The sequence below is a fragment of the Zingiber officinale genome, chromosome 6B (genome assembly GCF_018446385.1).
Source record: "Zingiber officinale cultivar Zhangliang chromosome 6B, Zo_v1.1, whole genome shotgun sequence".
In the NCBI taxonomy this organism is placed as follows: domain Eukaryota; kingdom Viridiplantae; phylum Streptophyta; class Magnoliopsida; order Zingiberales; family Zingiberaceae; genus Zingiber; species Zingiber officinale.
This window is the reverse complement of record NC_055996.1, coordinates 27,147,815-27,175,331: the sequence shown is the minus strand read 5'-3', so window position 1 is coordinate 27,175,331 and position 27,517 is coordinate 27,147,815. Positions and strand designations below refer to the sequence as shown.

Below are 27,517 nucleotides of genomic sequence, written 5' to 3'. Positions count from 1 at the left end.
GGAGAGGTTCATCTTAAACATAATTCTTAACTTCTGAAAAAAACTTTTTCCTTTGTTGATGAGAAAAATCCGGGGGTAACACTCCACTAGCAAGGAAATTCACAAAATTTGCGTACCAAGGAGTTTTCACACTTGATAAAGCTAATAAGTGTTCATCCGGGAATATGTCATCAATAGGTAAATCAAAATCCACCTCATTTTTTGACTTTTGAGATATTCTAGACAAATGATCCGCTACTACATTTTCAGCTCCTTTCTTATCCCTAATCTCAAGGTTGAACTCTTGCAAAAGTAAAATCCACCTGATTAACCTAGGTTTAGCATCTTTCTTTCCAAGTAGATACCGAATAGCTGCATGATCAGTATACACTATTATTCTTGATCCTACTAGATAGGATCTAAATTTATCAATAGCAAATACCACTGCCAATAATTCTTTTTCTGTAGTAGAATAGTTTACTTGGGCTGCATCAAGTGTTTTACTTGCATAATGGATCGCATGTAAAATCTTATTTCTTCGTTGTCCCAAAACTGCTCCTACAGCAAAATCACTAGCATCACACATTATTTCAAAAGGAAGATCCCAATCAGGTGCTTGAATGACTGGAGCTGTTGTAAGAGCACTCTTGATTTTATTGAAGGCTTCAATACATTCGCTATCAAAACAAAACTCAACATCTTTAATCAACAGATTAGTCAATGGCTTGGAAATCTTTGAAAAGTCCTTAATAAAACGTCTATAGAAACCAGCATGCCCTAAAAAACTCCTAACTCCTTTTACATTGATAGGTGGGGGTAATTTGTCTATTACTTCCACTTTTGCTTGATCTACCTCAATACCACGCTCTGAAATTTTATGCCCCAAAACTATTCCTTCCTTAACCATAAAATGACATTTTTCCCAGTTCAACACTAGGTTTGTATCTTCACACCTTTTTAGAACAGTAGAAAGATTTGACAAACAAGAATCAAAGTCATTTCCATAAACTGAGAAATCATCCATGAAAACCTCCATAATTTTTTCTATTAAATCTGAAAAAATTGCCATCATGCATCTCTGAAAAGTGGCTGGAGCATTACAAAGCCCAAATGGCATCCGACGATAAGCAAAGGTACCATAAGGACAAGTAAAAGTAGTCTTCTCCTGGTCTTGAGGATGAATTGAAATTTGAAAAAATCCAGAATATCCGTCCAAGTAACAAAAGTAGGAATGTTTAGCTAATCTTTCAAGCATTTCATCAATAAATGGTGAAGGGAAATGATCCTTCCTTGTTTCTTTATTCAACTTCCGATAATCAATGCACATTCGCCACCCCATCACTGTTCGTGTTGAAATTAGCTTATCTTCTTCATTCTTGATAACAGTCATTCCTCCTTTCTTTGGAACAACGTGGACTGGACTCACCCATTCACTATCCGAAATTGGGTAAATAATCCCTGCATCAAGAAGTTTAATCACTTCCTTCTTTACTACCTCTTTTAAATTTGGATTTAATCTCCTTTGATGCTCAATTGAGTTCTTGTACCCCTCTTCAAGTAAAATTCTATGCATACAGAGAGATGGACTAATCCCTTTTATATCATCAATTGTATATCCAATGGCCTTTCTATGCAACCTTAACTCATCCAACAGTCTCTTTGTTTCAAACTCATTTAACTGAGCATTAATTATAACTGGATAAGTAGAATTCGGCCCAAGAAATTCATACTTAAGATTTGGTGGTAATGGTTTAAGTTCATGTTGAGGTGGTACTATTTCTGGTAAAACTGGCTCTTGTTCTATCAACATAGTCTCCTCCTTAGCCAAGCTTTCTTCTAAAAACTCTTCATTATCTAAAGACAGATCATCCTCCTTATGATCACCAAGACATACCCCCTTTTCTGTTGAAAATGCTTTTTCACCAAACATTTTTGATAATGATTCACAGCACCAAGGAAATAATGTTTGGAAATCGTTTTGATTCAAGATAAGCCCTTTTTCAACATCATCCTTTTCTATAATGATATCCATTGTTAAGAATGAGCTATCTTGCCCTGCCCAATCATTGGAATTTTGCGTAATTCTGCCAACTATCTCAAAAGTTTCTTCTAGACTTTTTTTCAAAAATGATCCTCCAGATGCTAAATCCAGTTGATTCTTATTTGAGAATGAAAGCCCAACATAGAACAAATGCATAATTAACCATTTCTCAATTCCATGATGTGGACATAACTGCAGAAGAGAAGAATATCTTTCCCAGGCTTGGTATAATTTTTCTCCATCCAATTGCTTAAAATTTAAAATTTGACTTCTCAAATAAGTAGTTTTCCTTGCAGGGAAATATTGGTCAAAGAATTTTTGCTCTAACTCATCCCATGTTTTGATACTTTGAGACTTTAGAGAATTATACCATCTTTTTGCAGCATCCTTCAGACTAAAAGGAAAAGCAAGCAGCTAAACAATATCAGATGAAACTTCTTCATATTTTAAAGTATAACAATATCTATAAAACTCCATCAAATGGGAATAAGGGTTCTCAATCTCCAATCCTCCAAACTGAGTTTTCTGAACCATGGAAACAAAAGATTGTTTGAGTATAAAATTTCTTGCTTGTATGTTAGGGTAAACAATTGCTCCCATTTATTTTGCAGACTTCGGAGCTCCATAATCTCCTAGTGACTTGCACACCATGTTTAGATATTCTTGTTCTTCTATTTGCCTTTGCAGAATTCTTCTTTATGGAAAGTTCTGTCAATCTCAGGGTCAAAAGGAAAGAATTCCCCTGCAAAGTTAGATCTTCGCATACACAAGAACAAGATAGCAAATGACAATTCAAAAGAAAAATAAAAATAAAAGAATAAAAAATGCAGAATTGAATTTGTACAAAAAGAATTAACAAGAAGTAAAAGATATACAAGAAAGTAAAAACAGAAATCTAATGATTAGTTACAACTATGCAATATGAAAGGAAAACAAATGTTATGTTTACTCTAACTCAATTGATAATTCCTAATGTTATAGCGCAGTCCCCGGCAACGGCGCCAAAAACTTGTTACGCTCCGCAAGTGTACAGAAATGTCGCAAGTAATATAAAAGATTATCGTATCCACAGGGACTGGAATAAGCACTAGAAATGTCTCAATGCGAATTAGCTAAACAACTATCCAATTGTTTCAAATGCAAAGTGAAGGTAAACAAATCTAATATTAAAGATCAACAAACAAGAGTTTAGTGTTTTGGGTTATGATAAAGGGAGATTCTAGGAGTTTCGGTTTCTTTGTAAGATTTCTTGAATGTAAATGGTTTACCAATTCTTATCCCTCAATTGCCAAACACTAGTAGAAAGTTGCCGGTTCTCTCTTGCAATAGATAACCGGCTAAGTACTGAGAAATGTATCTAAATATGATCAATTAGACGTGAACCTACGTTGTCCTTACACAGAAGCGCACCTATTACTATGCCTTCCTCGGATATCAACATAGAAGCCCACAACTTATTAATCTATCAAGATACAAGAAACTAATCACAAGATCCATCTTACTCTCTTGAATATTCCTATTTCCTCTTCATGATTATCTCTCAAACGTCCTTACACAGGCTTGCACCTGTCACGTGGATCCCTCGGATGATCGAGTGAGAGTTTATCTTTATAAAGTCCACAAGAAATCCAAACAATCAATCAAGAATGAGAATTAAGCACAAATCACCATTAATCATTCAAGATCTAATTGATACAAACAAGACAATGTCATTGAAACAAGAAATTGGCAAATCCACAAGAGATTACATCAATCCATCATACAAATACTCCCTTAATCCTAGAATACAAGATCTACTCCATGAATCGAGAAAGAATACCCAAAGAAATAAAGATTACAAGCATTTCTTAAATCCCCAATCCAAGAAACAAAGAAAAGGGGAAAAGAGAAAACTTATCTACGAAGAAGCCTCGTCTTCGGATCCAATCCTCGCTCCGGAGTCGAAATCGTCAAGAACTCCCCTCGAATCGCCCAGAAATCCTCCCAAGAATGGGAGGAAACCACCAAATCTTGCCTTCTCCCAAAGGGGGAGAGATCCCCTTTCAATTCATGAAGGAGGGTTTAAATAGAGGAGGAAATCGGGCGCCACACGGCCCCATGACACGGCCGTGTGAGATTCACACGGCCATGTCCAGTTCCTTCTCTGCCAAAGCTGCACGGCCGTGTGACTCACACGGCCAGGACCATTCTGTTCTCTGGAAATGCTACACGGCCGTGTGGTGCACACGGCCACCACTTGCTTGGCCTCTGGAAACCTCACACGGCCATGTAGATCTACACGGCCATGTAAGGCATCTACTCTAATTTCTTCAAATCAAGACACGGCCGTGTGAGATTCAAACGACCATGTCCTCTTCCCTTCCTGTTAAAACTACACGGCCGTGTGTGGTACACGACCTGATGCTCTCTCCCTTCAATTCCTTCCAAGCTTGTCCGAGGACGTATAATCTTCACCAATTTCGACTCCTGTGTACAGAAAATGCACAAAAAGCAGATCTCCGAACCAAAAGAGTAAATATGCTAAAAGGAAAGTTGGAAGTGTAAAAATGCATAGATTAAGCATGCTCAAAGTATGTAAATGTACGTAAAAACATGCATAAAAGAGTATATAATCTACGCACATCAACACCTCAAAGGAAGTAGGCTAATATCGGCCGATACATAAGCGGTGAGTCTATATCGACCGAAATATGCTTCCCAGAAGGAAGATCTATACACCTCAAAGGAGGTAGGCTAATATCGGTCGATACTTAAGAAGTAAGTATACATCGATCGAAATATGCTTCCCAGGAGGAAGATCTACACACCTCAAAGGAGGTAGGCTAATATCGGCCGATACTTAAGAAGTAAGTCTATATCGACCGAAATATGCTTCCCATGAGGAAGATCTATACACCTCAAAGGAGGTAGGCTAATATCGGCCGATACATAAGAAGTAAGTCTATATCGACCGAAATATGCTTCCCAGGAGGAAGATCTACACACCTCAAAGGAGGTAAGCTAATATCGGCCGATACATAAGAAGTAAGTCTATATCGACCGAAATATGCTTCCCAGGAGGAAGATCTATACACCCCAAAGGAGGTAGGCTAATATCGGCCGATACATAAGAAGTAAGTCTATATCGACCAAAATATGCTTCCCAGGAGGAAGATATATACGCCTCAAAGGAGGTAGGCTAATATCGGCCGATACATAAGAAGTAAGTCTATATCGACCGAAATATGCTTTCCAGGAGGAAGATCTATACATCTCATAGGAGGTAGGCTAATATCGGCCGATACATAAGAAGTAAGTTTATATCGACCGAAATATGCTTCCCAGGAGGAAGATCTATACACCTCAAAGGAAGTAGGCTAATATCGGTCGATACATAAGAGGTAAGTCTATATCGACCGAAATATGCTTCCCAGGAGGAAGATCTACACACCTCAAAGGAGGTAAGCTAATATTGGTCGGGAGATACTCCTGAAGCATATAGAATAGTATTGATCGCGACATATCCTGAAAAAGGGAGGTTAATATCAGCTAGATCGACCAACACCTTGGAAAGATACTTGATAGAATATAGTCTGTTACTAGATAGGATAAATAGCATAAAAGGGTGCGGACAGGAGCCTCATAAGAAAAATAGAGATAAATATTTCAAATAAGAGGATTAATGAGAATATCTGCAATATGTACACCACATGACAGGTATGATATATTTCGGCGGGAAATGTGCTTTCAGATTATTTTACAGGTGCTAAACGACAAAGGAGGTACATCTGGGGTATAAGAAAGATTCCTTAAAAGTCATTTACTACAAGTACACAGCTGACGTCATCTCATAATGAACTCTAACAAACCGGGGTCCACTTCATGACCACGGAGGTTATATGAAGTGGTATAAAATGGGGAATCCTCTCCGTTGGCTAGGTAAGTTCACATCATTGTGCACATTCATAACCCTAATTTTCAACTACTGTTCATCTTCTTCTTCCTTCTTCCACACTGAGAGAGGTCACTAATTTGAGCGTCGGAGGGCCTAGCCAGGGATTCCCACCCCGGCCTTAGGTCACTGACGATAGTGTTGGTTGATCTCTTGTGCGCAGGAAGTCTTGGAAGCTTCGGATCTAGGTTTCTGCTCTTCAGATTTGGATTTCTCCTTCATCATCGGGTCTTCGTGCGAGGGGGGCCTCCGGTGACTCTATTTTTCCCGATCCGCTTTGGGTTTCTCGGATTGGTATTCTGCAGACGTTATTCTCCATCAGCACAACATTACTCTTTATCAGCACGGTGGGTTTCTTTCTTCCGGATCTCCTTCTTGTCTAGCTTCTTAGACAGGATTAAATTTGGTGCCGTCTGTAGAAACTTCACCTGAATCTGAGACTACAAGATGGAAGAGGCCGGAAAATCAAACCTTCTTACTATCAGTCGTGAGGATTTGGATTTTCTTATCAACTCCCATGTACAGAAAGCCTTGCAATAACAGCAACAACAACTTCAAGCTCATACTGGAGCTACTATGCCAACAACTCATAATCCGGCAATATCAACTACCGAACATCAGAAAGGAAAAGAGCTAGAAGAAGAGGAACATGCGTATTTTCATCCAGCTGCTGTTTCTCCGACGAGACATCCACGAGCCTTCCTTCGCACCCCTATGGAGCAGGGGGGTAGAAGGCCTGTGTTCCAAGAATCCTCTAGTGAAGCACCCAATAAAGAAAAGCGTAAGATCAAAATGATAACTAGTGATAGCTCACCTGAGAAAGTCATCTCCCCATTCTCTCAAAGCATACTAGAGGATCCGCTTCCTAAGCGGTATCAAAATCTTCAGATTGGGGAATATACTGGAACAACAGATCCAGAAGATCATCTGTTGAAATTCGAGAACGTGGCATTATTACAACAATTTTCTGACGGGGTGAAGTGTCGGATGTTCCTCACTACCCTCGGAGGAGCTGCACAGCGCTAGTTCAAGAGATTACCAGAGAAATCTATTCGGAAATTTAAAGATTTCAAGAAAGTCTTCCTACACCATTTCTCCAGCAACAAAAGGTATCATAAGACTCCTTGGAGCTTGTTTTCAATTAAGCAAGCATCTAAAGAGTCTATCCGAGCATACATTAAAAGATTCAATCAGGTAGCTATTGGCGTACCTAATGCTACCACTGAAATATTAGTCAGCGCTTTCTCTCAAGGTTTAAATGATAATGATTTCTTTAAAGATTTAGTAAGGAATCCTCCTGTTAATTTTGATTCCTTGATTGAGCGTGCCACCGAGTTCATTAATGTGGAGGAAGCTCAAGCTGCTCGTAGAAAGGAGGGTGTTACCTCTTCTCCTACCCAGATTAAGGAGAAAGCTCCGGCTCCTGTGCCTCCACCGAGAGGTCCTAGAATAACTCACCCACCTCATCGACAATCAGAGTATCATCCACAAGCTGTACAACATGTGGAGATACAACCAGAGGCACCAAGGAGATGGTGCACTTATCACAAAACTAGCAGTCATCATACTGAAGACTGTTTTGTTTTAAGAAATAAACGAGCTAATCGGGAGCGTTATCAGAGGCAGAACTATTATCGACAGCAATACCCCAGGCAGCAAAGCCCACTCAAACTGGAATATCGCCCGGTCGAGCCTCGGCAGGAAGCAATACCAGTCCCGGCCGGTACCAGCCAAGGGTCGGAGAAAGCACCCTCCGAAGCTGTGACGACTCGGCAGGAAGAAAACAGAAGTAATGCTGCTCGGGGCAGTATCAATATGATCACGGGCGGACCCACTGATGGGGATTCTAATAGAGCCAGAAAAGCACATGCCCAAAGACTAGAAATTCATGCCGTGGGATGTAGTATGGAATGAGCAGCCGGTCCTGAAATAAGTTTTGGGCCCAGAGATCTCGAGGGGGTAGAAATACCCCATGATGATGCCCTGATCATTAAAGCTGTCATAGCCAACTATGCCATTGCTCATACCTTTATAGACACGGGCAGTTCGGTCAATATTATATTCAAGAAGGCTTTCGATCAACTGCAAATCGATCCGAGTGAACTTCAACAGATTGTTACTCCTCTATATGGGTTCACAGGCAATGAAGTACAACCATTAGGTCAAATAAAGTTAGCCATATCTCTGGGAGAATTGCCTCTGATGAGAACAAGAAGATCTTACTTCATGGTAGTAGATGCTCCATCCTCTTATAATGTGATACTGGGTCGACCTGCCTTAAACGAGTTTAGGGCGGTCGTTTCTACTTTTTGTCAGAAGATTAAATTTCCGGTGGATGACCAAGTTGGGGAGGTGCGAGGTGATCAAAAGACAGCCCAAAAATGTTATGTAGAAATAATTCGAACTGAAGCTAACACCGCCCGAAAGATTCAAAGAATGGAGGTTAATGCCATTCGGGAGAAGCAGCCCGTCCTGGTCTATGAGGAGAAGGAAGAAGTTGAGATCCAGGCCGGTCGCCCTGAAGTATGTTGCGGCTGATCTTGATCCTGCTCTTAAAGCTGAATTGGTGCAATGCCTGAAGAAGAATAATGATGTATTTGCCTGGACTCCCAAAGAAGTCTCGGGCGTTTCTCCTATAGTCATGGAGCATTCCTTGCATGTCTTCCTAGATGTCCGCTCGGTCATGCAAAGGAAAAGGAGTTTTAGCGTGGAGAAAAACCAGATCATCAAAGAAGAAATAACTAAACTTATGGAAGCCGGTTACATCAGGGAAGTACAGTTTCCAAGCTGGCTAGCTAATGTGGTGTTAGTCTCCAAGTCTGGAAACAAATGGCGAGTATGCATTGATTTCCGGGATCTCAACAGAGCTTGCCCGAAAGACTATTATCCGTTGCCTAGAATCGATCAATTGGTAGACTCCACTGCGGGATGCGAATACATCTCTATGCTAGACGCTTATCAGGGCTATCATCAGGTTCCCTTAGCTAAAGAAGATCAAGAAAAGGTCAGTTTCATAACATCTGAAGGTACTTATTGTTATAATGTTATGCCTTTCGGACTAAAAAATGCAGGAGCAACCTATCAAAGGCTTATGAATAAGGTCTTCCAGAAGCAGATTGGTAGAAATATGGAAGTATATGTTGATGACATCTTAATTAAGTCTCTTCAAGCTGCTGATCTGTGCAGGGATGTAGAAGAGACTTGCGAGACATTAAGGCAATATGGGCTCAAATTAAATCCGAGCAAATGTTTATTCGGCGCGAAAGGGGGAAAGTTCCTGGGATACATGGTGTCCGAACGAGGGATAGAGGCCAACCCGAGCAAAGTCAAGGCACTGCAGAACATGGAGCCACCACACAATGTGAGGGAAGCTAAGAGACTGACAGGCCGAATTACAGCCTTGTCTAGATTCATTTCTAGATCGGCCAATCGTAGTTTCCATTTCTTTAAAATACTTAGAAAGACTAATAAATTTCAGTGGAATGAAGAATGTGATAAGGCTTTCCAAGAATTGAAAGATTATTTGTCTACTCTCCCTGTATTGGCTAAACCCATAGTAGGAGAAACTCTTTGGGTATATTTGTCTGCTAACGAAAATGTTGTGGGCTCGGTATTAGTCAGACAAGAAGGAAAGGAACAACAACCTGTGTATTTTTCTAGCCATTTATTATAAGAAGCTGAGTGTAGATACACCACACTAGAAAAGTTAGCTTATGCTTTAGTATTGACTGCTCGGAGGTTGCGCCCATATTTCTTAGCACATGAGATTATTGTATTAACCAATAGTACTCTTGGACGGGTGTTACTCAACTCAGAGGCATCAGGTCGGCTGATCAAATGGACAACTGAACTTGGGGAATATGACATCCAATATCAACCTCGCTCGGCTATCAAAGCACAAGCTCTAGCAGACTTCATCATAGAAGTTCAAGGCCCTGAGGAAGAAGACATTTGGAAAGTTTATGTAGATGGTTCTTCAACTAGATAGGGCAACGGAATTGGTGTTCTTCTTAAATCTCTAAGGGAAGACAGGCTTCAACTCTCCATCAGATTGAATTATAGAGCCACCAACAATGAGGCAGAATATGAAGCCCTGATAGCAGGATTGCAGGCCGCGCGACATATAGGGGTGGCTCGAATCCTTATCTACTCTGATTCTCAGTTAGCAGCTCAACAATTGTCAGGTAATTTTGAAATTAATAATAACATGCTTAAGTTATATGCTGAAGCATTTGATAAGTTGAAGTCCCAGTTTCAAGAAGTAAATATACAAAAGGTTCCTAGATCTGAAAATCAAGTGGCAGATGAACTGGCTAAGTTGGCCTCTGCTATAGTGCCATGGAGTCTAGATCGGCCCGTAGAACAAACCCTGTTAATATCTTGTGTTGAAAGACAGGCCGAAGCAGAAATTCAAGGTGATTGGAGAGCTCAAATCATATTGTATTTACAGCAAGGTATTCTTCCCAGTGATATAGAATAGACAAGGGTATTCAAGAAAAGAGCTGCTCAATACACTATGGTAGGAGAGCAGTTATATAAAAGAGCTTTTTCTAGACCTTTGCTCAAATGTATTGGCACAGAAGATATATAATTTTTTTACGAGAAGTCCATCAAGGTTCATGTGGTAGTCATATAGGAGGGAGATCTTTGGCTCGCAAAATTCTGCTAGCAGGATATTTCTGGCCTACTCTACATGAAGATGCTAACAAGTTGGTAAGAACTTGTATTTTTTGTCAAAAACACCAAAATATCTTACATCATCCTACACAGTTACTAAGAACCTCTATAGTTGCATGTCCCTTTGATCAGTGGGGCATGGACATAGTAGGTCTGTTTCCTATGGCAGCTGCACAGAGAAGGTTCTTATTGGTAGCGGTAGATTATTTTTCTAAATGGGTAGAGGCAGAACCCCTTGCTCGAATTACTGAAGATGCAGTTATTAAATTTTTATGGAAAAATATAATCTGCAGATTTGGCATTCCTCATAAATTGGTTTCTGATAATGGAAGGCAATTCCAAGGGGATACGATTTTAGATTGGTGCAACAGTTAAGCCATTACTCAGGCCTTCACCTCTGTGGCTTATCCGTAAAGTAATGGTCAAGCAGAAGTAACTAATAGAGAAATCATAAGAGGTTTAAAGACCAAACTGGATCATGTTGGAGGTAGCTGGGTAGATGAATTACCCAACGTTCTTTGGGCATATCGTACTACACCTCGAGAGGCTACAGGGATCACTCCCTTTCAATTAGTTTATGGAGGAGAAGCAGTAATTCCCATCGAGGTGGGAGTAGAATCTGACAGAAGACAATTATATGATGGGGACAATGAAGGTCGGTGACTCATGGAGCTAGATTTAATAGAGGAGGTTAGAGATAAAGCAGCTACTCGTCTGGCCTCATATCGACAACGGATGAGACAAAACTATAACAAGAGAGTCATCCCCAGATTTTTCCAAGTAGGAGATTTGGTATGGAAACGAATTAAACCTGTTAGAGATGTCAGTAAGTTAGCACCACAATGGGGAGGACCTTACAAAGTAATAGAAAAACTCACATCAGGCTCATATTATCTCCAAGATACTGAAGGAAGAATTCTAGAGCGTCCCTGGAGTGCAAATCACTTACAGCCTTATCGAACTTAATTGCATCACACTACTCAAGAATGTGTCTGGATAAACAAATCACAATTATTCGAGATCCTCGGTGACTAAGGACAAGTATACCTACAGCATATGTATTCTATTTTTTTTAATAAAAGTCAAGCAAGACCAATACCGCCATGGAAATAAGCGTGATTCATACAGATTGATAAATACCAAGGGAACTTTCATTATCTATTTCAAACAATCTAAGGGGGGGGGGGGGACCCTAAGGGTCTACGCAGCTCCCTTCAGGAACCCAGAACCTCTGAAAACTGTCACAAGGTTAGTACAAACTTCATATTTTTATAGAATGTAGTCAATCGGGAAATCCCATGAAATAACTCGGACGGGTCTTCATGGGAGGAACCGGAGACTCTAAACCATCACAGAACATAAGTCGATCAAGAAATCTTATTAGGTAACTCGGACGGGTCTTCATGGGAGGAACCGGAGACTCTAAACCATCACAGAACATAGTCCATCGGAAAATCCCATGAAATAACTCGGACGGGTCGACATGGGAGGAACCGGAGACTCTAAATCATCATAGAATATAGTCGATCGGGAAATCTCATGAGGTAGCTCGGACGGGTCTTCATGGGAGGAACCGGAGACTCTAAACCATCACAGAACATAGTCGATCGGGAAATCTCATGAGGTAACTCGGACGGGTCTTCATGGGAGGAACCAGAGACTCTAAACCATCACAGAACATAGTCGATCGGAAAATCCCATGAAATAACTCGGGCGGGTTTTCATGGGAGGAACTGGAGACTCTAAACTATCACAGAACATAAGTCAATCGGGAAATCCCATGAAGTAACTCGGACGGGTCTTCATGGGAGGAACCGGAGACTCTAAACCATCACAGAACATAGTCGATCAGAAAATCTCATGAGGTAACTCGGACGGGTCTTCATGGGAGGAACCGGAGACTTTAAACCATCACAGAACATAGTCGATCGAGAAATCCCATGAAGTAACTCGGACGGGTCTTCATGGGAGGAACCAGAGACTCTAAACCATCACAGAACATAAGTCGATCGGGAAATCCCATGAAGTAACTCGGACGGGTCTTCATGGGAGGAACCGGAGACTCTAAGCCATCACCAGACACAATCAATCGAGAAATCTCATAATTTCAAAAGACTAATCGACCGGGGTTATATGAACATGAAGCCAGGATTTAAAAGGGATGTTGTGCATATGATACCTTATTCACTTGGAAGCCCATTCGTCTGGAAGTCTTTACTTAAAATTCGCCTGGATACACCAGATGTTGTCTGCAAAAGGATTCATCAGGACAAGGCTTAACTTCACGAGATGAGCCAGGAATTCTCGAATAAAGTTTATACTTAATACTCACAAGTATTTCAGAAGGGGTATTCTCAAACCAGCATAATAAAGAAGCAAGTAAGTATCAAAAATTTCTGACTGCAAGTACTTAATTACCCAGCTTTAATGGCACTTCTTTTCATTATCAGTTCTTATAGTACAAGTTTTTTATGAATGATCTCCTTAAACATTCAGAAAAGGACCTTTTAAATCTGCGGGCAGTTCTTCGTTAAGCCTGCGATGATTTATGAAAGAAAGGGGAGGTTCCTTGGGTAGGTAACCACCCTCTCTTAGTTGTTGAAGAACTCCCGATATGGAATGATTCAAAGCACCCACTATCCTGTGAACAAATTCTTGGGCAAATGTTGAAGACTTTAAATAAGCCTGCCACCACTCTTCCCACCGACTCTTTTCTTGCTCCTTATAACTTTGGAAATCAGCTTGCAGTTTTGTGTTTTGTTCTTTCAAAACATCCTTTTCTGATTTAAGCTGTTCCAATTCATTATGAAGCTTCTCTACTTTCTCTAAAATAAGACTTTTTTGAGAAACATCCGAGAGAGCTTTTTCTTTCAAAGCAATCTCTAGTCGAAGACCAGAATGTAGCCTATCCACCTGTAATTCTAACGTCCTTCTGGCTAGCTCTTTATCTTTTAATAGTTGTTGACACTCCTCCAATTCTTGTTTCAAAGTCCCCAACTGTTGATTTTGTAAGGCCACCTTCTCTTGCAACTGAGCCATATTATTGTTAGAAGAAGGTGAAGTAGCCTTCAATGTCTCCAGTTGAGCTTTCAATTTATTGTTCTCGTGGTCCTTAGCTGTAAGTAGCTGGTCGATATGTAGACTTGAGGCAAGAAACTAAACAAAAAGATAATGTAAGTTAAAGGTGAAGATACAAAGTTGATAACATATAACTGGAAATACTTACAGCCACTGCCTGACGACTATGGCGATCAGCTCGATGTGGAAGACTGAGGCCTCTTAGTTGCTCATAACCCTGCATCCAAGATTCGGCTAATAGACCTTGTAGTTGCAGAGTACCATAGCTAGGTGGACTAGAAGGCTGTCCCAATTGAGAAGGTAAACCCGCGGCCAATTTAAATAAAGGACGAGGAAGGGAGGAAGAAGGAGGCGAAGAAGAAGAAGATGCAATAGAAGGGAAAGAAATAGTAGAAACAAAAGAAGCAGAGGAAGAACCAGATGGAATAGAAGGTGATAGTGTAGGGGGAGCTGACATAGTTGTGGGAACACTAACAGTCGAGGGAATGGCACCAGGAGACGACCTCCGGCAAGGTGTCCGTTTTGCTCGAGGCCTAGAAGCCATGGGAGGCAAGGCCAAGGCCAAAGATGCAGAGGACCCAGAAGGGATAATAGCCGTCTCAGAAGTAGAAGCAGAGGGAGCTGAAATAATAGAAGAAGAAGGGATAAGTAGACCGGGTCTCATCATCCTAAGAGCAGGATTAGAGATAATATGGGTTGGAGTTATCGGTGCCTTACCTCTCTCGAGAGAAATGGGCGCCGGGACAAGAGGAGCTTGCACAAAAGTGCCAAAGAAATCACTAAAGGGAGAAGCCTCAGTAAGATTTGGCTTTTTAACCAAGGTAACAAAAGGCTCTTCTTCTTCCTCTTCCATGAGTGCGACAGCCTCTGCCTGCCGTTCTTCTTCAGACAGTAAACCCAAGGTAGAAAAATTAGGATTCGATCGGCGGTCGCGTAACCATTCTTCTCCAAGATTATTTACAAAAGACTTGGTAATGGCAGGATTCTTGTACATGAAGGCTGGAAGAAGAACATCAGCTGAAATACAAAAATTGAATACTGTTATAAAAGAGATGTATTAATCAGTAAATATGGATTGAGATGTTTTTACATACCAAAGGATCCATCCAAAGGGGTGTCAATTTTGCCTATTCCGAAAGGAAACATTAAACCCTCCACAATTAGATGCGGCAAGCTGAATTTTACTCCCGTCAGTTTAGGTAGAGCAGAAGCAACCGAGGGGTCGTCAAGAAGATCATGGGTGCTAGGAAGTGGAGGTAAGTCATGTATCCATTGAATAGGAAACGGAGGGGGAGAAGGGAGACGCATATAGAAAAATTTGTGATACCATTCCCCTTGAGGAGGAATGCGGTTGAACAAAATAGCCTTGGGACGAGATTGAAATTTAAAAACACCCACATCCACTCGACGAGGAATGAAGAAGTGATGAAAAAGACGTGGAGACAAGGGGAAATCTAACAGTTTAGATACCCCAATAAAACCCATAAGAATGGAAATGGATTGAGGGATAAACTGGTTGAGTGGGATATTAAAATAACGACTGACATTACAGAAAAAGGGGTGAAGAGGAAAGCGAAAACCTTGTAGGACCTGGTCTCGGAAGATAGATATACACCATAAAGGAGGTAGATGCGGACCCTCATGAGGAGCAGGATGGATTATATAAGAAGGAAAACCATAGGTCGCCTGCAAGTCCACTTCTTCTGTATCTATAAGGTTGGAAACACACGAGAGAAACCATGCGGGAGGAGAAGCTGCCATAGAACGACGGTAAAATGAAAGAGGAATCAAGGAAGAGGGCGAGAGATGGAGGAAAGCGGAAGAAAACCTTGTAAACCCTTGTTTTCTCTTCTGGCCTTGTGCTAAAACCCCCAAACAGAAACAGCAGAAGGAAAAAGGAGAGTAAAAAGATACTTAGAATGTCAATCGTCATAAATGAGTAATAATATTAAAGAATAAAATCAAGGGAAAGAAATAAAGTTAAGTAATCTACCTCGGAAAATGTGTGAAGTTTCCCTAGAAGTAACTCTTAAGAAAACCTGACAAGTACAGAGAAAAATTAATACAGTAATTATAAGTTTAGGGTATGGGTGTAATAAAATAGAAGTTGAGCACCAGATATTAGTTAATAGACGGGACTTGGTTAAAATATACCGGAGGAGATCTGTAGATATAAATCGGACGGTTTTGATAAATTGGCCGAAACAAAGATCACCCAAATGTATTGACCAAAGGCTTATCATAATGAGTCAAATAATATAAGCTATAATAAAACCCTATGAGATTATACGTGAAAAGGGACATATGAAGACATAGGGGTAAATCGATCGAGCAAAATAAATCGACCAATATTAAGGACATCATGATAGAGCTGCGCTAAATCGGGCGAGACATAACTGCGCTATGGAATATCGGGTGATATTTATCAATCTTGATATATATCGTCCGGTCATAAGGAAACGATATAAGACATGATAATCTGTTGGGAGAGATTGTATGGTAGCAAACCGAGCAACATTGGACACATTTATATAAAACAGATAACTATCATGAGAAAGAGTGAAATTGATAACAAAAGGGGAATAAGCAGCGTTATGTGAAATCGTCATTACAAAGTTTCAGCCCGCTTCTTTACAAGAGTTTGAATTCAAGTCAGTGTCAACTTAGGGTACAGATCAGGGGGTTTGTTCTCAATCAATCTGCGTCGATTTAAGAAATTAGGAGGAGGGACACGAGATAAGAAACTCTCTTCTCTTAATTACTGAATTACCCCTTGAGCTCCTGCAGTAAAGGCTTACAAGATGGACTTCACAATTGGCCTGTTGAATTCAGGAGACTCTATCATGGCAGTGTCCCGCTCCCTGTAACGAACATCTTCGCCACCCTTATAAACCACCAGAGCCATCTGAGAAGTCTTCAATTCAGCTTCTTTTGCAGAAACCTCGGTCCTGACTGAGTTAAGGGAGGTGTTCAAGGAAGTTATTTCATCCTCCTTCAGCTGCAGTGCTTTGAGTTTTTCAGTTAATTATGCTTCATAATTGTCCTTTAGTTCGCCAAGTTTGGAAGTCAATTCTTGATTAAGGTCAGTAACCAATTTAAATTTTGTCTGAAGACTTTGAATTTGTGCCTCGAGTTGTTTCTTGGCGGCAGCAGAAAACGCAGCAGAAGATAACTCGGCAACCTCTTGTTTCAGCTTATCATTTTCAGATCTCAACCTCTTATTCTCAGTGTATAAGTTGTGCAGTAGTCGAGAAAAATCCATATTTTCTATCCATCGCTGGAAGTACAACAAAAAGCCATAAGATAATAGTTGAGAAGTAGAAAATAGGCGTTAACAAGCATACCTGATTCTCCTTATGAGAGAAGCGATCAATTGCCTCAGGAATAGAAAGCTCTTCAAAAAGGGGACAAACTTCATCCCAAGAACTGGCAAAAGAACCCCCTAATAATATGGGGAGAACAGGAATGGTAGAGGAACCAGTCGAGAAGGAAGAAGTAGGAATAGAAGGGGGAGCAATGACTAAGTAAGAAGAAGGCGAGGAAGGTAAAGATCCAGAAATAGGGATAGATAGTGGAAAAGTGAAAGACACATCGCCAGAAGCATTGGCATTAGCGAAAGGTGAGGCAGGAAAACTCAGGGAAGGATAGAGTTCCGCCAATGTCGGCTCGTCAGAAGGAAGGTCAGCCGAGGTAAAACCTTCCGAAACTAGCTCGTCAGCAGGGAGAATGAGCCTCCTTTTTGATGGAGGAGCTCTGGTAATTTTGTGCCCTGGGCGTTTACCTTTAGAAAGTTTAGTTAGTGATTTACCAGAGCTACCGGGAGACGTAAGCTCAATGAGGGGAAGAGGGGCAGATGAGGAGACAGCAACGGCAGCTGGAGAAGTAACAGCGAGTAAAGAACTGGCAGGGATCTTTGCGGAGGGACCCTCAGGAGCTTCAAGAGCTTCAAGAATGCCCAAAGAACTGGGTACTTCAACTAGAGGGGCTTGTTCTTCGATTGAAGGAGGAAGAGCAATAGCAGCCAGAAGTTTGGCTTCTTTGGCACGAATAACATCCTCTTCCAGACGTAGTTCCTCATCAATCAAATCATCATAGAAGCTATCCACTACATAGAGAAGAGAAATAGTTTAGTTAAGTTAAAAATAAGAAGAAAGAAATAAGGTGTTACCTAGAGGAACTCGAGTATCAGGCCTGACAGGGCTTAAGCCAAACAGGTATAGGAGATCGACTCGTAGCCACTTAAGAATAGAAAGTCGATGATTTAACAATTTCTCACAATAAAGAGGGAAAGAAGGATGAAGATGAAACTCCTTGACGTCGGGCAAGGGGGGCAAGAAAGATTTCCAAGCATGAGACCAAGGAATGGGTCCTGGAAACTTTAAGAAGAAAAAACGAGATTTCCAAACTTTAAGAGACGAAGGCATATCCTCAAAAAGAACCATTTTAGTCCATGAATGAAACAGGAAAACACCCGGTTCTGAACATTTGGGATAAGAGAACATGAAAAAATTTTGAGGAGTAGGAGGAATATCCCACAAACGAAACAGCATGTAAGCACCACATAGGTAACGAAATGCGTTGGGGGAAAACTGTTGCAAAGGAATATCAAAATACTGGCTTATTTCAATCAAGAAAGGAGGAATAGGAAACCTTAAACCTCCTATCAACTGATCCTTAAAAAAGGCTACGCAATTATTAGGAGGACGATGAGGACGAGCATCCGGTGTGGGGATTATGATGCTATACTCCCGGGGAATTTCATACTGACGACGGATATCTAGCCTCGCATTTTTATCAAAGGAAGAAGACATATGGATATACCAAGGAGCAATTGCTTCCTCAGCCATGGACGAAAGTATAGGCTAGTGAAACAATAGATTACTTACTGAAGGCAAGAAAGGAGATCGCCGAGAAATGGTGAGCACGGGGTTTGATTGACCACTGCAACAAGAAAAGAACTATAGAGGAAAGAAAAGAAGGAACAAAGTTTAAAAGAAGACGAAGGGTTTAGGGTTTGGTAAGCACACAACAGTCGTCAGATGAAAACATTTTTTGCAGCAGCCGTGGAGGATCACAATAGAAAGGCAGAAGACCCACGTGATGTGGCGGTCAGAAAAAGTGTGTGTCATACCATCATAGAAACATTTATACCGGAGGTGATAGGTCGGATCACGCTGGGGTTGGTAGTGTCTCGGGGTACACTTTTAACATTCTCTCACCTAAAGAGGAGCCAATCACCAGCTAGGAAGCTTCGAAAGAAGACGTGGTTAACTGGACATGATAAAGTGAAAAGGACTAATTTTCTTGACTAAAGTCCAAACTAAGGACAAAAACATTTAAGGATGGAGATTTAGGTGGATGATAGATTTTTGGATTAACGTCCTTATGAAATACAAACTAATATTGATCAAAATAATTTTATATTAGCCGATATTACTTTGGTTATGCTAGGTAGACATGATATAGAAGTATACTAATAATTAGGATAGCCTCAGGCATGATAAAGGACACACAAAGAGGTAATGAGTACAACATCACATTTATTCTGGTAAATTACAGAAGGACTCCATAGACTCATTTAATTCAATACAAAAGTCTGTTGTTACACTTAGAATTTGATCAAGTACATAACATTACATCTTTCCCTCAAAACAGTAAGCCTCAGACAAATAACAAAGTTCACAAACACAAGCTCTTACAACGCTTAGAAAATTTCAGTCCCACGGAATTCAAACTTACCATGGAGCAGAGATGGAAATATCTCACTTCGTCCGGGCTTGTCAAGGCACATAAGTGACAATATTCTGCCCGGGACGAAGAAAGCAACAAGGTAGAAAAACTCAAGGGTAGGGGGAAGGAGAAAGGTCCATACAGACCATGATAGAAAAGTAAATGTAAAAACCACTTCCCCTCTCAAGCCCTAGAGCTCGGCAAGTGAAGCAACCAGGTATAGCCCAAGGGTAACATGTGTTGTGCCCTTCACACAGCGCCCCTGGGTCATTTGGCTACCCCTCTATGAGTAGCAAAAATCTCTCTGAAGTTTCTTGAGTCCTTTAGAGCATCGACATCTTTGGATGAAAAATATGAATTGTGAAGCTTCATCTCTTAAAATGGTCCCTTGAACCTTAGAGGTAGTCAGAGCCAAAATCCCAATAAACTCATATATAGATTTCACCTTGTCCAACAAAAATCGCCCCCAAAGCGGAGGATCTGAGACCATAACTTTGGTAGTAGAAGGAGACAAGGAAGGAAAAGAACTGAGATGGGTGGTGAAGGAAGAGAAAGTTGTAGCCCTATTTAAAGACTCAAAAGGCTTATAGGATCGCTATACTGGACTTAATAAGATAGTGGTACACAAAATCTGTGGGGTCATTTCAATATCTGGAGCAGAGTCACGGGTAGGAAAAGACAAAACCAGACTTATGTCTAGTCAGTCGTCTACACCTCCTTCGACTAGACTTGAAGGGAAGGCTAGTGATATGGGTTAGGTTTTGTGGGTCCCCGATAAGGAAAAGAAAGGAAGTAATAAACGAAAGGAGGTAGGCTAATACCGGTCGAGACATGCCTCCCAGGGGGAGTTAGGTTCATATTGGCCGAGATATACCTCCCAAGGGTAAGGTTCGCATTAATTGACATATACTTCAAAGGAAGTAGGCTAATATCGGCCGATACATAAGAAGTAAGTCTATATCGACCGAAATATGCTTCCCAGGAGGAAGATCTATACACCCCAAAGGAAGTAGGCTAATATCGGTCGATACATAAGAAGTAAGTCTATATCGACCGAAATATGCTTCCCAGGAGGAAGATCTATACACCTCAAAGGAAGTAGGCTAATATCGACCGATACATAAGAAGTAAGTCTATATCGACCGAAATATGCTTCCCAAGAGGAAGATCTATACACCTCAAATGAGGTAGGCTAATATCGGCCGATACATATGAAGAAAGTCTATATCGACCGAAATATGCTTCACAGGAGGAAGATCTACACACCTCAAAGGAAGTAGGTTAATATCGGCCGATACATAAGAAGCGAGTGTATATCGACCGAAATATGCTTCCCAGGAGGAAGATCTATACACCTCAAAGGAGGTAGGCTAATATCGGCCGATACATAAGAAGTAAGTCTATATCGACCGAAATATGCTTCCCAGGAGGAAGATCTACACACCTCAAAGGAGGTAGGCTAATATCGGCCGATACATAAGAAGTAAGTCTATATCGACCGAAATATGCTTCCCAAGGGAAAGATCTATACACCTCAAAGGAGGTAGGCTAATATCGGCCGATACATAAGAAGTAAGTCTATATCAACCGAAATATGCTTCCTAGGAGGAAGATCTACACACCTCAAAGGAGGTAGGCTAATATCGGCCGATACATAAGAAGTAAGTCTATATCGACCGAAATATGCTTCCCAGGACGAAGATCTATACACCTCAAAGGAGGTAGGCTAATATCGGCCGATACATAAGAAGTAAGTCTATATCGACCGAAATATGCTTCCCAGGAGGAAGATCTATACACCTCAAAGGAGGTAGGCTAATATCGGTCGATACATAAGAAGTAAGTCTATATCGACCGAAATATGCTTCCCAGGAGGAAGATCTATACACCTCAAAGGAAGTAGGCTAATATCGGTCGATACATAAGAGGTAAGTATATATCGACCGAAATATGCTTCCCAGGAGGAAGATCTACACACATCAAAGGAGGTAAGCTAATATTGGTCGGGAGATACTCCTGAAGCATATAGAATAGTATTGATCGTGACATATCCTGAAAAAGGGAGGTTAATATCAGCTAGATCGACCAACACCTTGGAAAGATACTTGATAGAATATAGTCTGTTATTAGATAGGATAAATAGCATAAAAGGGTGCGGATAGGAGCCTCATAAGAAAAATAGAGATAAATATTTCAAATAAGAGGATTAATGAGAATATCTGCAATATGTAACCACATGACAAGTATGATATATTTCGGCGGAAAATGTGCTTTCAGATTATTTTACAGGTGCTAAACGACAAAGGAGGTACATCTGGGGTACAAGAAAGATTCCTTAAAAGTCATTTACTACAAGTACACAGCTGACGTCAGCTCATAACGAACTCTAACAAACCGGGGTCCACTTCATGACCACGGAGGTTATATGAAGTGGTCTAAAATGGGGAATCCTCTCCGTTGGCTAGGTAAGTTCACATCATTGTGCACATTCATAACCCTAATTTTTAACTACTGTTCATCTTCTTCTTCATTCTTCCACACCGAGAGAGGTCACTAATTTGAGCATCGGAGAGCCTAGCCAGGGATTCCCACCCCGGTCTTAGGTCACTGACGATAGTGTTGGTTGATCTCTTGTGCGTAGGAAGTCTTGGAAGCTTCGGATCTAGGTTTCTGCTCTTCAGATTTGGATTTCTCCTTCATCATCGGGTCTTCGTGCGAGGGGGGCCTCCGATGACTCTATTTTTCCCGATCCGCTTTGGGTTTCTCGGATTGGTATTCTGCAGACGTTGTTCTCCATCAGCACAACATTACTCTTTATCAGCATGGTGGGTTTCTTTCTTCCAGATCTCCGTCTTGTCTAGCTTCTCAGATAGGATCACCCAGCTAAACCAAGGAAGCTTCTGATCTCCCTGGCATTCTTGGGTCTACACCAATGGTTGATCGCCTCTATTTTGGCAAGATCCACCTGGATACCTTCTTTAGAAATAATGTGACCTAGAAACGCCACTTGCTCCAACCAGAACTCGTACTTTGAGAATTTGGCATAAAGTTATTTTTGCTGAATGGTCTGCAGTACGATTCTCAAGTGTGTGTCATGCTCCTCTAGGGTTCTTGAATAAATCAGAATGTCGTCGATGAAAACAATGACGAATTTGTCGAGGTATTATCTGAACACTCTGTTCATTAAGTCCATGAAGACCGCAGGTGCATTAGTCACACCAAAAGGCATGACTACAAACTCGTAGTGTCCATATCTGGTCCTGAAAGCTATTCTGGGTATATCACTTTCTTTCACTTTCAACTGATGGTACCCAGAGCACAGGTCTATCTTAGAGAACACTGTTGCCCCCTTTAACTGATCAAATAGATCATCTATTCTGGGAAGAGGGTACTTGTTCTTAACTGTTACTTTGTTCAGCGCTCTATAATCTATGCACATCCGCATAGATCCATCTTTCTTCTTAACAAACAACACTGCAGCTCCCCAGGGTGAATGACTAGGGCGGATGAAACCCTTGTCAAGTAGCTCCTGAAGTTGTTCTTGTAACTTTTTAGCTCTGCTGGAGACATTCGGTACGGATCTTTTGAAATTGGACCAGAGCCAGGAACCAACTCAATTTCAAACTCCACTTCTCTGTTGGGAGGTAGTCCAGGTAGCTCTTCTAGAAATACCTCTAGATACTCACAGACTACCTGAACATCTTCCTGCTTGGGTCCTTTTTGTCCTTCTGTATTCACAATGTACGCAAGAAAGCCAGCACACCCTTTAGCTAACATTTGGTGAGCTGTTAAACAAGATAGGAACTTCTTAGTCCTCCTCTTTGGGACTCCAGTGAATTCAAAGGGTGGTTTGCCTTCTGGGCTGAAGATCACTTTCCTTCTACGGCAGTCCACCGAAGCACTGTACTTGTTGAGGAAATCCATACCCAGAATAACATCAAAATCCTGCATCGCAAGGACTACTAAATTAACATATAGCTCTCGGTCTGAAATTTTGACTGGTACAGCCTGAAGCCACTGGTTGGACTCCATGACTTCCCCAGAAGGTAGGGCTGTCAATAACTTAGAGTTTATACTCTCTGTAGGTACTAGAAATTCCTTGGCAAAGGGCACTGATATAAAAAATGGGTCGCCCTAGTATCAAATAGTACCGTAGCTAAATGCCAAAAAATAACTACTTGACTTGTTACGACCGTGGAGGCACTAGCAGCTTCCTCTTTAGTGAGTGAGAATACTCTGGCACTGGCTGAAACTGGTGGGGCTTCCAACCTTCCTTGACTGTCCGTCCAGAGTTACAAGCATGTAGTGTAACTGAGGCTTGCTCCCGTATGGCGCTGCCTGTTGCAGAGGTGCTTTGAGCTTGTTAGGACATGCCTTAACCAGGTGTCCTTCTTGACCACATGAATAACATCCAGTTATACCCAAAAGACAGGCTCCTGGATGTAGTCTCCCACATTTAGGGCAGGGAGGGAACTTGGCCTGCTTGTCTACTGGATCATTCCACTGTGGTGTTCCAGAAGGAGTGAGTTGGGATAGAATCCCACACTCAGCTAGATAGTCACGAAACTCATGGCTAAGGTATTCTCCACCTCGATCTGATCGAAGCATTTTAATACTCTTGCCAAGCTGGTTCTGTACTTCATTCTTGAATTCTTTGAACTTTTCAAAGGATTTAGATTTATGTGTCATCAAGTACACATAACCATATCTACTGAAGTCATCAGTAAATGTGATGAAGTACCTATAACCGCCTCTAGCAGCGATATTGAAAGGGCCACATACATCACTATGTATAAGTCCTAACAAGTCAGTCGCTCTCTCACTGTGCCCACTAAAGGGAGTCTTGGTCATCTTGCCTAGTAGGCATGACTCGCATGTCTCATAAGATTCAAAATCAAATGAGTCCAGCAAACCATCCTTATGGAGTTGGGATAAGCGCTTGTCGTTTATATGACCTAAGCAACAGTGCCAAAGATAGGTTTGATTCAAGTCATTTGACTTGAACCTCTTGGTACTTATGTTATAGATAGAGATTTCAAGGTCTAGAATGTAGAGTCCGTTCATCAGAGGTGCACTACAATAGAACATATCTTTTAAATAAACAGAACAACATTTGTCCTTTATTATAAAAGAGAACCCTTTCTTGTCCAAACAAGAAACTCATATAATGTTCTTAGTTAAGGCAGGCACATAACAACATTCATCTAATTCTAGTACAAGCCCAGAGGGTAGAGATAGATAGTAAGTTCCTACAGCAACAGCAGTAACCCGTGCTCCATTGCCTACTCGTAGGTCTATCTCGCCCTTCGTCAATGCTCTACTATTTCTCAGCGCTTGTACATTAGTAGAAATGTGAGATGCACATCCGGTATCTAATACCCATGATGAAGAAATAGATAGATTGACTTCTATAACATATATACTTGAAGTGGAAGTCTCACTTCACTTCTTCTTAAGATCTTCCAGGTACACCTTGCAGTTCCTCTTCCAGTGCCCGGTCTGACCGTAGTGGAAGCAGGTAGCATCCTTGGCGACCCCTCCTTTAGGCTTCAGTGTCTTGCCTTTGCCCTTGGCTTGGGACTTTCCTTTGCCTTTGGGCTTTCCCTTGCCCTTGTGTTTCTGAACCATCAGAACAGAGTGGGGCTTAGCCTTCTTAAGGTTCAGCTCAGCAGTTCTTAACATGCTAAGCAGCTCAGGCAGTGGCTTGTCAATTTCGTTCATATTGTGGTTTAGAATGAATTGACTATAGCTATCTGGCAAGGATTGCAAGATCATGTCAGTGGTCAGCTCTTGGCCAAGCGGGAATCCCAACCTATGTAGGTTTTCTATGTACCCAATCATTTTGAGTACATATGGGCCTACAGGAGCCCCATCTGACATCTTGCACTGAAATAGTGCCCTTGAGATCTCAAATCTCTCATGCCGCGCTTGTCCTTGATACAGTTGACGAAGATGTTCAACCATATCGTAAGCACCCATCAACTCGTATTGCTTCTGAAGCTCAGAGTTCATGGTAGCGAGCATTAGACAGGACACATCTAATGCATCATCTTGATGCTTCTTGTAAGCATCTCAGTCAGCTCGCGTGGCAGTGGTAGGAGGAGCCTCCGGAATGGGCTACTCCAGAACGTACAGTTTACGTTCTTGGGTGAGAACTATTCTCAAGTTCCTATACCAGTCCAAGAAATTTGCTCCGTTGAGCTTGTCCTTCTTAAGGACAGAACGCAGGGAGAAAGAGTTCGTATTCGACGTCATAGTTATCTACAACAGAAAAATGCAGAAAATAAATATCATATTCTTTCAAATCATTTAATTAGGTCTTTAACTAAATGATGCTCCCACTGAATTCTATAATTCATGTGGGACAAGATCCAAATAATACTAACCCTTGAGTTAGCTTTGGCTAAATCTCCCAAGACTTAGTATGATCGGTAGGTAACGATTTACCAATTACATCTCTATGCAACTCTTGTTTATAGGATCATTATCCACAGTTATATTAAAACTTGAGTTATCTTTCGCTAATACGCCCAAGAATTAATATAAATGTGATTTATGTCCTATCTTTCCAACCGTTGGAAGAATGTCTATAGTTGTACTCGATCCAACTGAGTTAACTAGGAATACTCAATCTAATTGAGTTTGTACTCGCCCATGCGTTGATAAGCGGGACCAAGATTGTCTCTCCGTACCCTACCAAGATAATATGTATTGCTCTGCTTTGGCAGATTCAACAACACATGTGATCGAGGTAGTGATAGGTATCATGGCACGGTAGGCATTAGAGTTGATGCGATTGAGATCTAATCTAATCGAGAGGGTGCATCTTGTACACGATTTAGATCTAATCTAATCGTTAGACACTAATTAATTACTAATCATGCATCACATACACACAAATAATTAATTAAATTAATTTGTGATTAGTCATGGCCCTACTACGATCTTCTCAAGCCAATGAGAAGATCGGATGGTCAACCTAGGGTCAACAGCTTCTCAAGCTCCTCCCGTTGACCACCTTGTGTTGCTCGCGCCCTCCTCGTAACTCCGTCTCGAGTGGACCTTCCACGGCTCCAATTTTGAACATTACAATTTTGAAACTCGAGTTACATTTGAGTCTAAACTAATTTACAACAAGAATAAATGGAGAAAGGCACGACGCGCAGGTCGCGTATCAAATATACAGCACACACAACACAAATGACGGCGCGCAGGCCGTAATATGAATTACAGCATAAATCCAATCAGATTGGGTCTTTTGGGCCATGACTATCACAAATTATACATAATTCTAAATTATGTAATTTCCATAATTTTCTGTAATTTTAATACTAATTTTTACAATTTTTACAAGTAAAATTTCCCGGCGATCCCGTTTAGCGGTTTTCGGGCGCAATCGCGGAACGAATCCCCTTGCGGGGCCTTGGGCAGCGCCCCTACCCACGATCTAACCATCGCGAGGGTTCCTTAGTGATCCTACAGCGCCTTAGCCCACTGTCCAAAAAATATTTTGGGGTGAAACCTTGCCGTTTCGGAAAAATCTTCTCGGTAGTCGAAGCCTACAAGTGTCGAAACACTTATGCTTCGCTTCTACGAGAAAATTACCCATAAAAACCATAAAATACTTAAAATTACAGAATGTTACCGAATCTATATTTTTCATAAAAATATAAACTAAACTCGTACAAGTCTTCGCATGTGACTCTGATACCACTGTTGGGTTTTTCGGGCCGCGAAAATCACTTTTTCGTGTCACGGAAACCCCGAAACCCCCATGCCACCGGATCCGTGCGAAGTAAAATTTTCGAAAACATTACGAGTACGAGTTTTATGCTAGTTCTAAACTAGAAGAAGAAATTACCCTTGATGCGAAGCCCTTCGCGTATCCCGCTCTTCCAAGTGATGCCGGATCTCGAGGTTGTCAAGTGTACAACCCTTTTGAAGTATCCACACGAACTATTAGGTGGAGAAAACCTAACACAAAGGTGTGCTAGCACCTTGGTAAGGTTCGGCTAAGAGAGGAGAGGGAGAGCAAGAAGAGAGAGCAAGGAAGAAGATGAAGTGAATGAGCCTTGAATGAA

The 27,517-nt window shown here is 41.2% G+C and overlaps 1 protein-coding gene across 1 annotated transcript; it reads right to left on the bottom strand.

Moving 5' to 3' along the window:
- Nucleotides 1-217: 217 nt before the first annotated feature.
- LOC121990869 lies at nucleotides 218-18,148 on the bottom strand (the record flags this gene model as incomplete). The annotated part of the gene is made up of 8 exons (XM_042544925.1): nucleotides 18,113-18,148; nucleotides 17,875-17,944; nucleotides 17,297-17,811; nucleotides 16,798-16,983; nucleotides 16,505-16,704; nucleotides 15,445-15,568; nucleotides 13,855-13,923; nucleotides 218-1,465 (listed from the first exon to the last, which is right to left on the bottom strand). Coding segments are annotated over exons 1-8 (2,448 nt in total), but the record flags the coding sequence as incomplete, so codon positions are not given.
- Nucleotides 18,149-27,517: the final 9,369 nt, after the last annotated feature.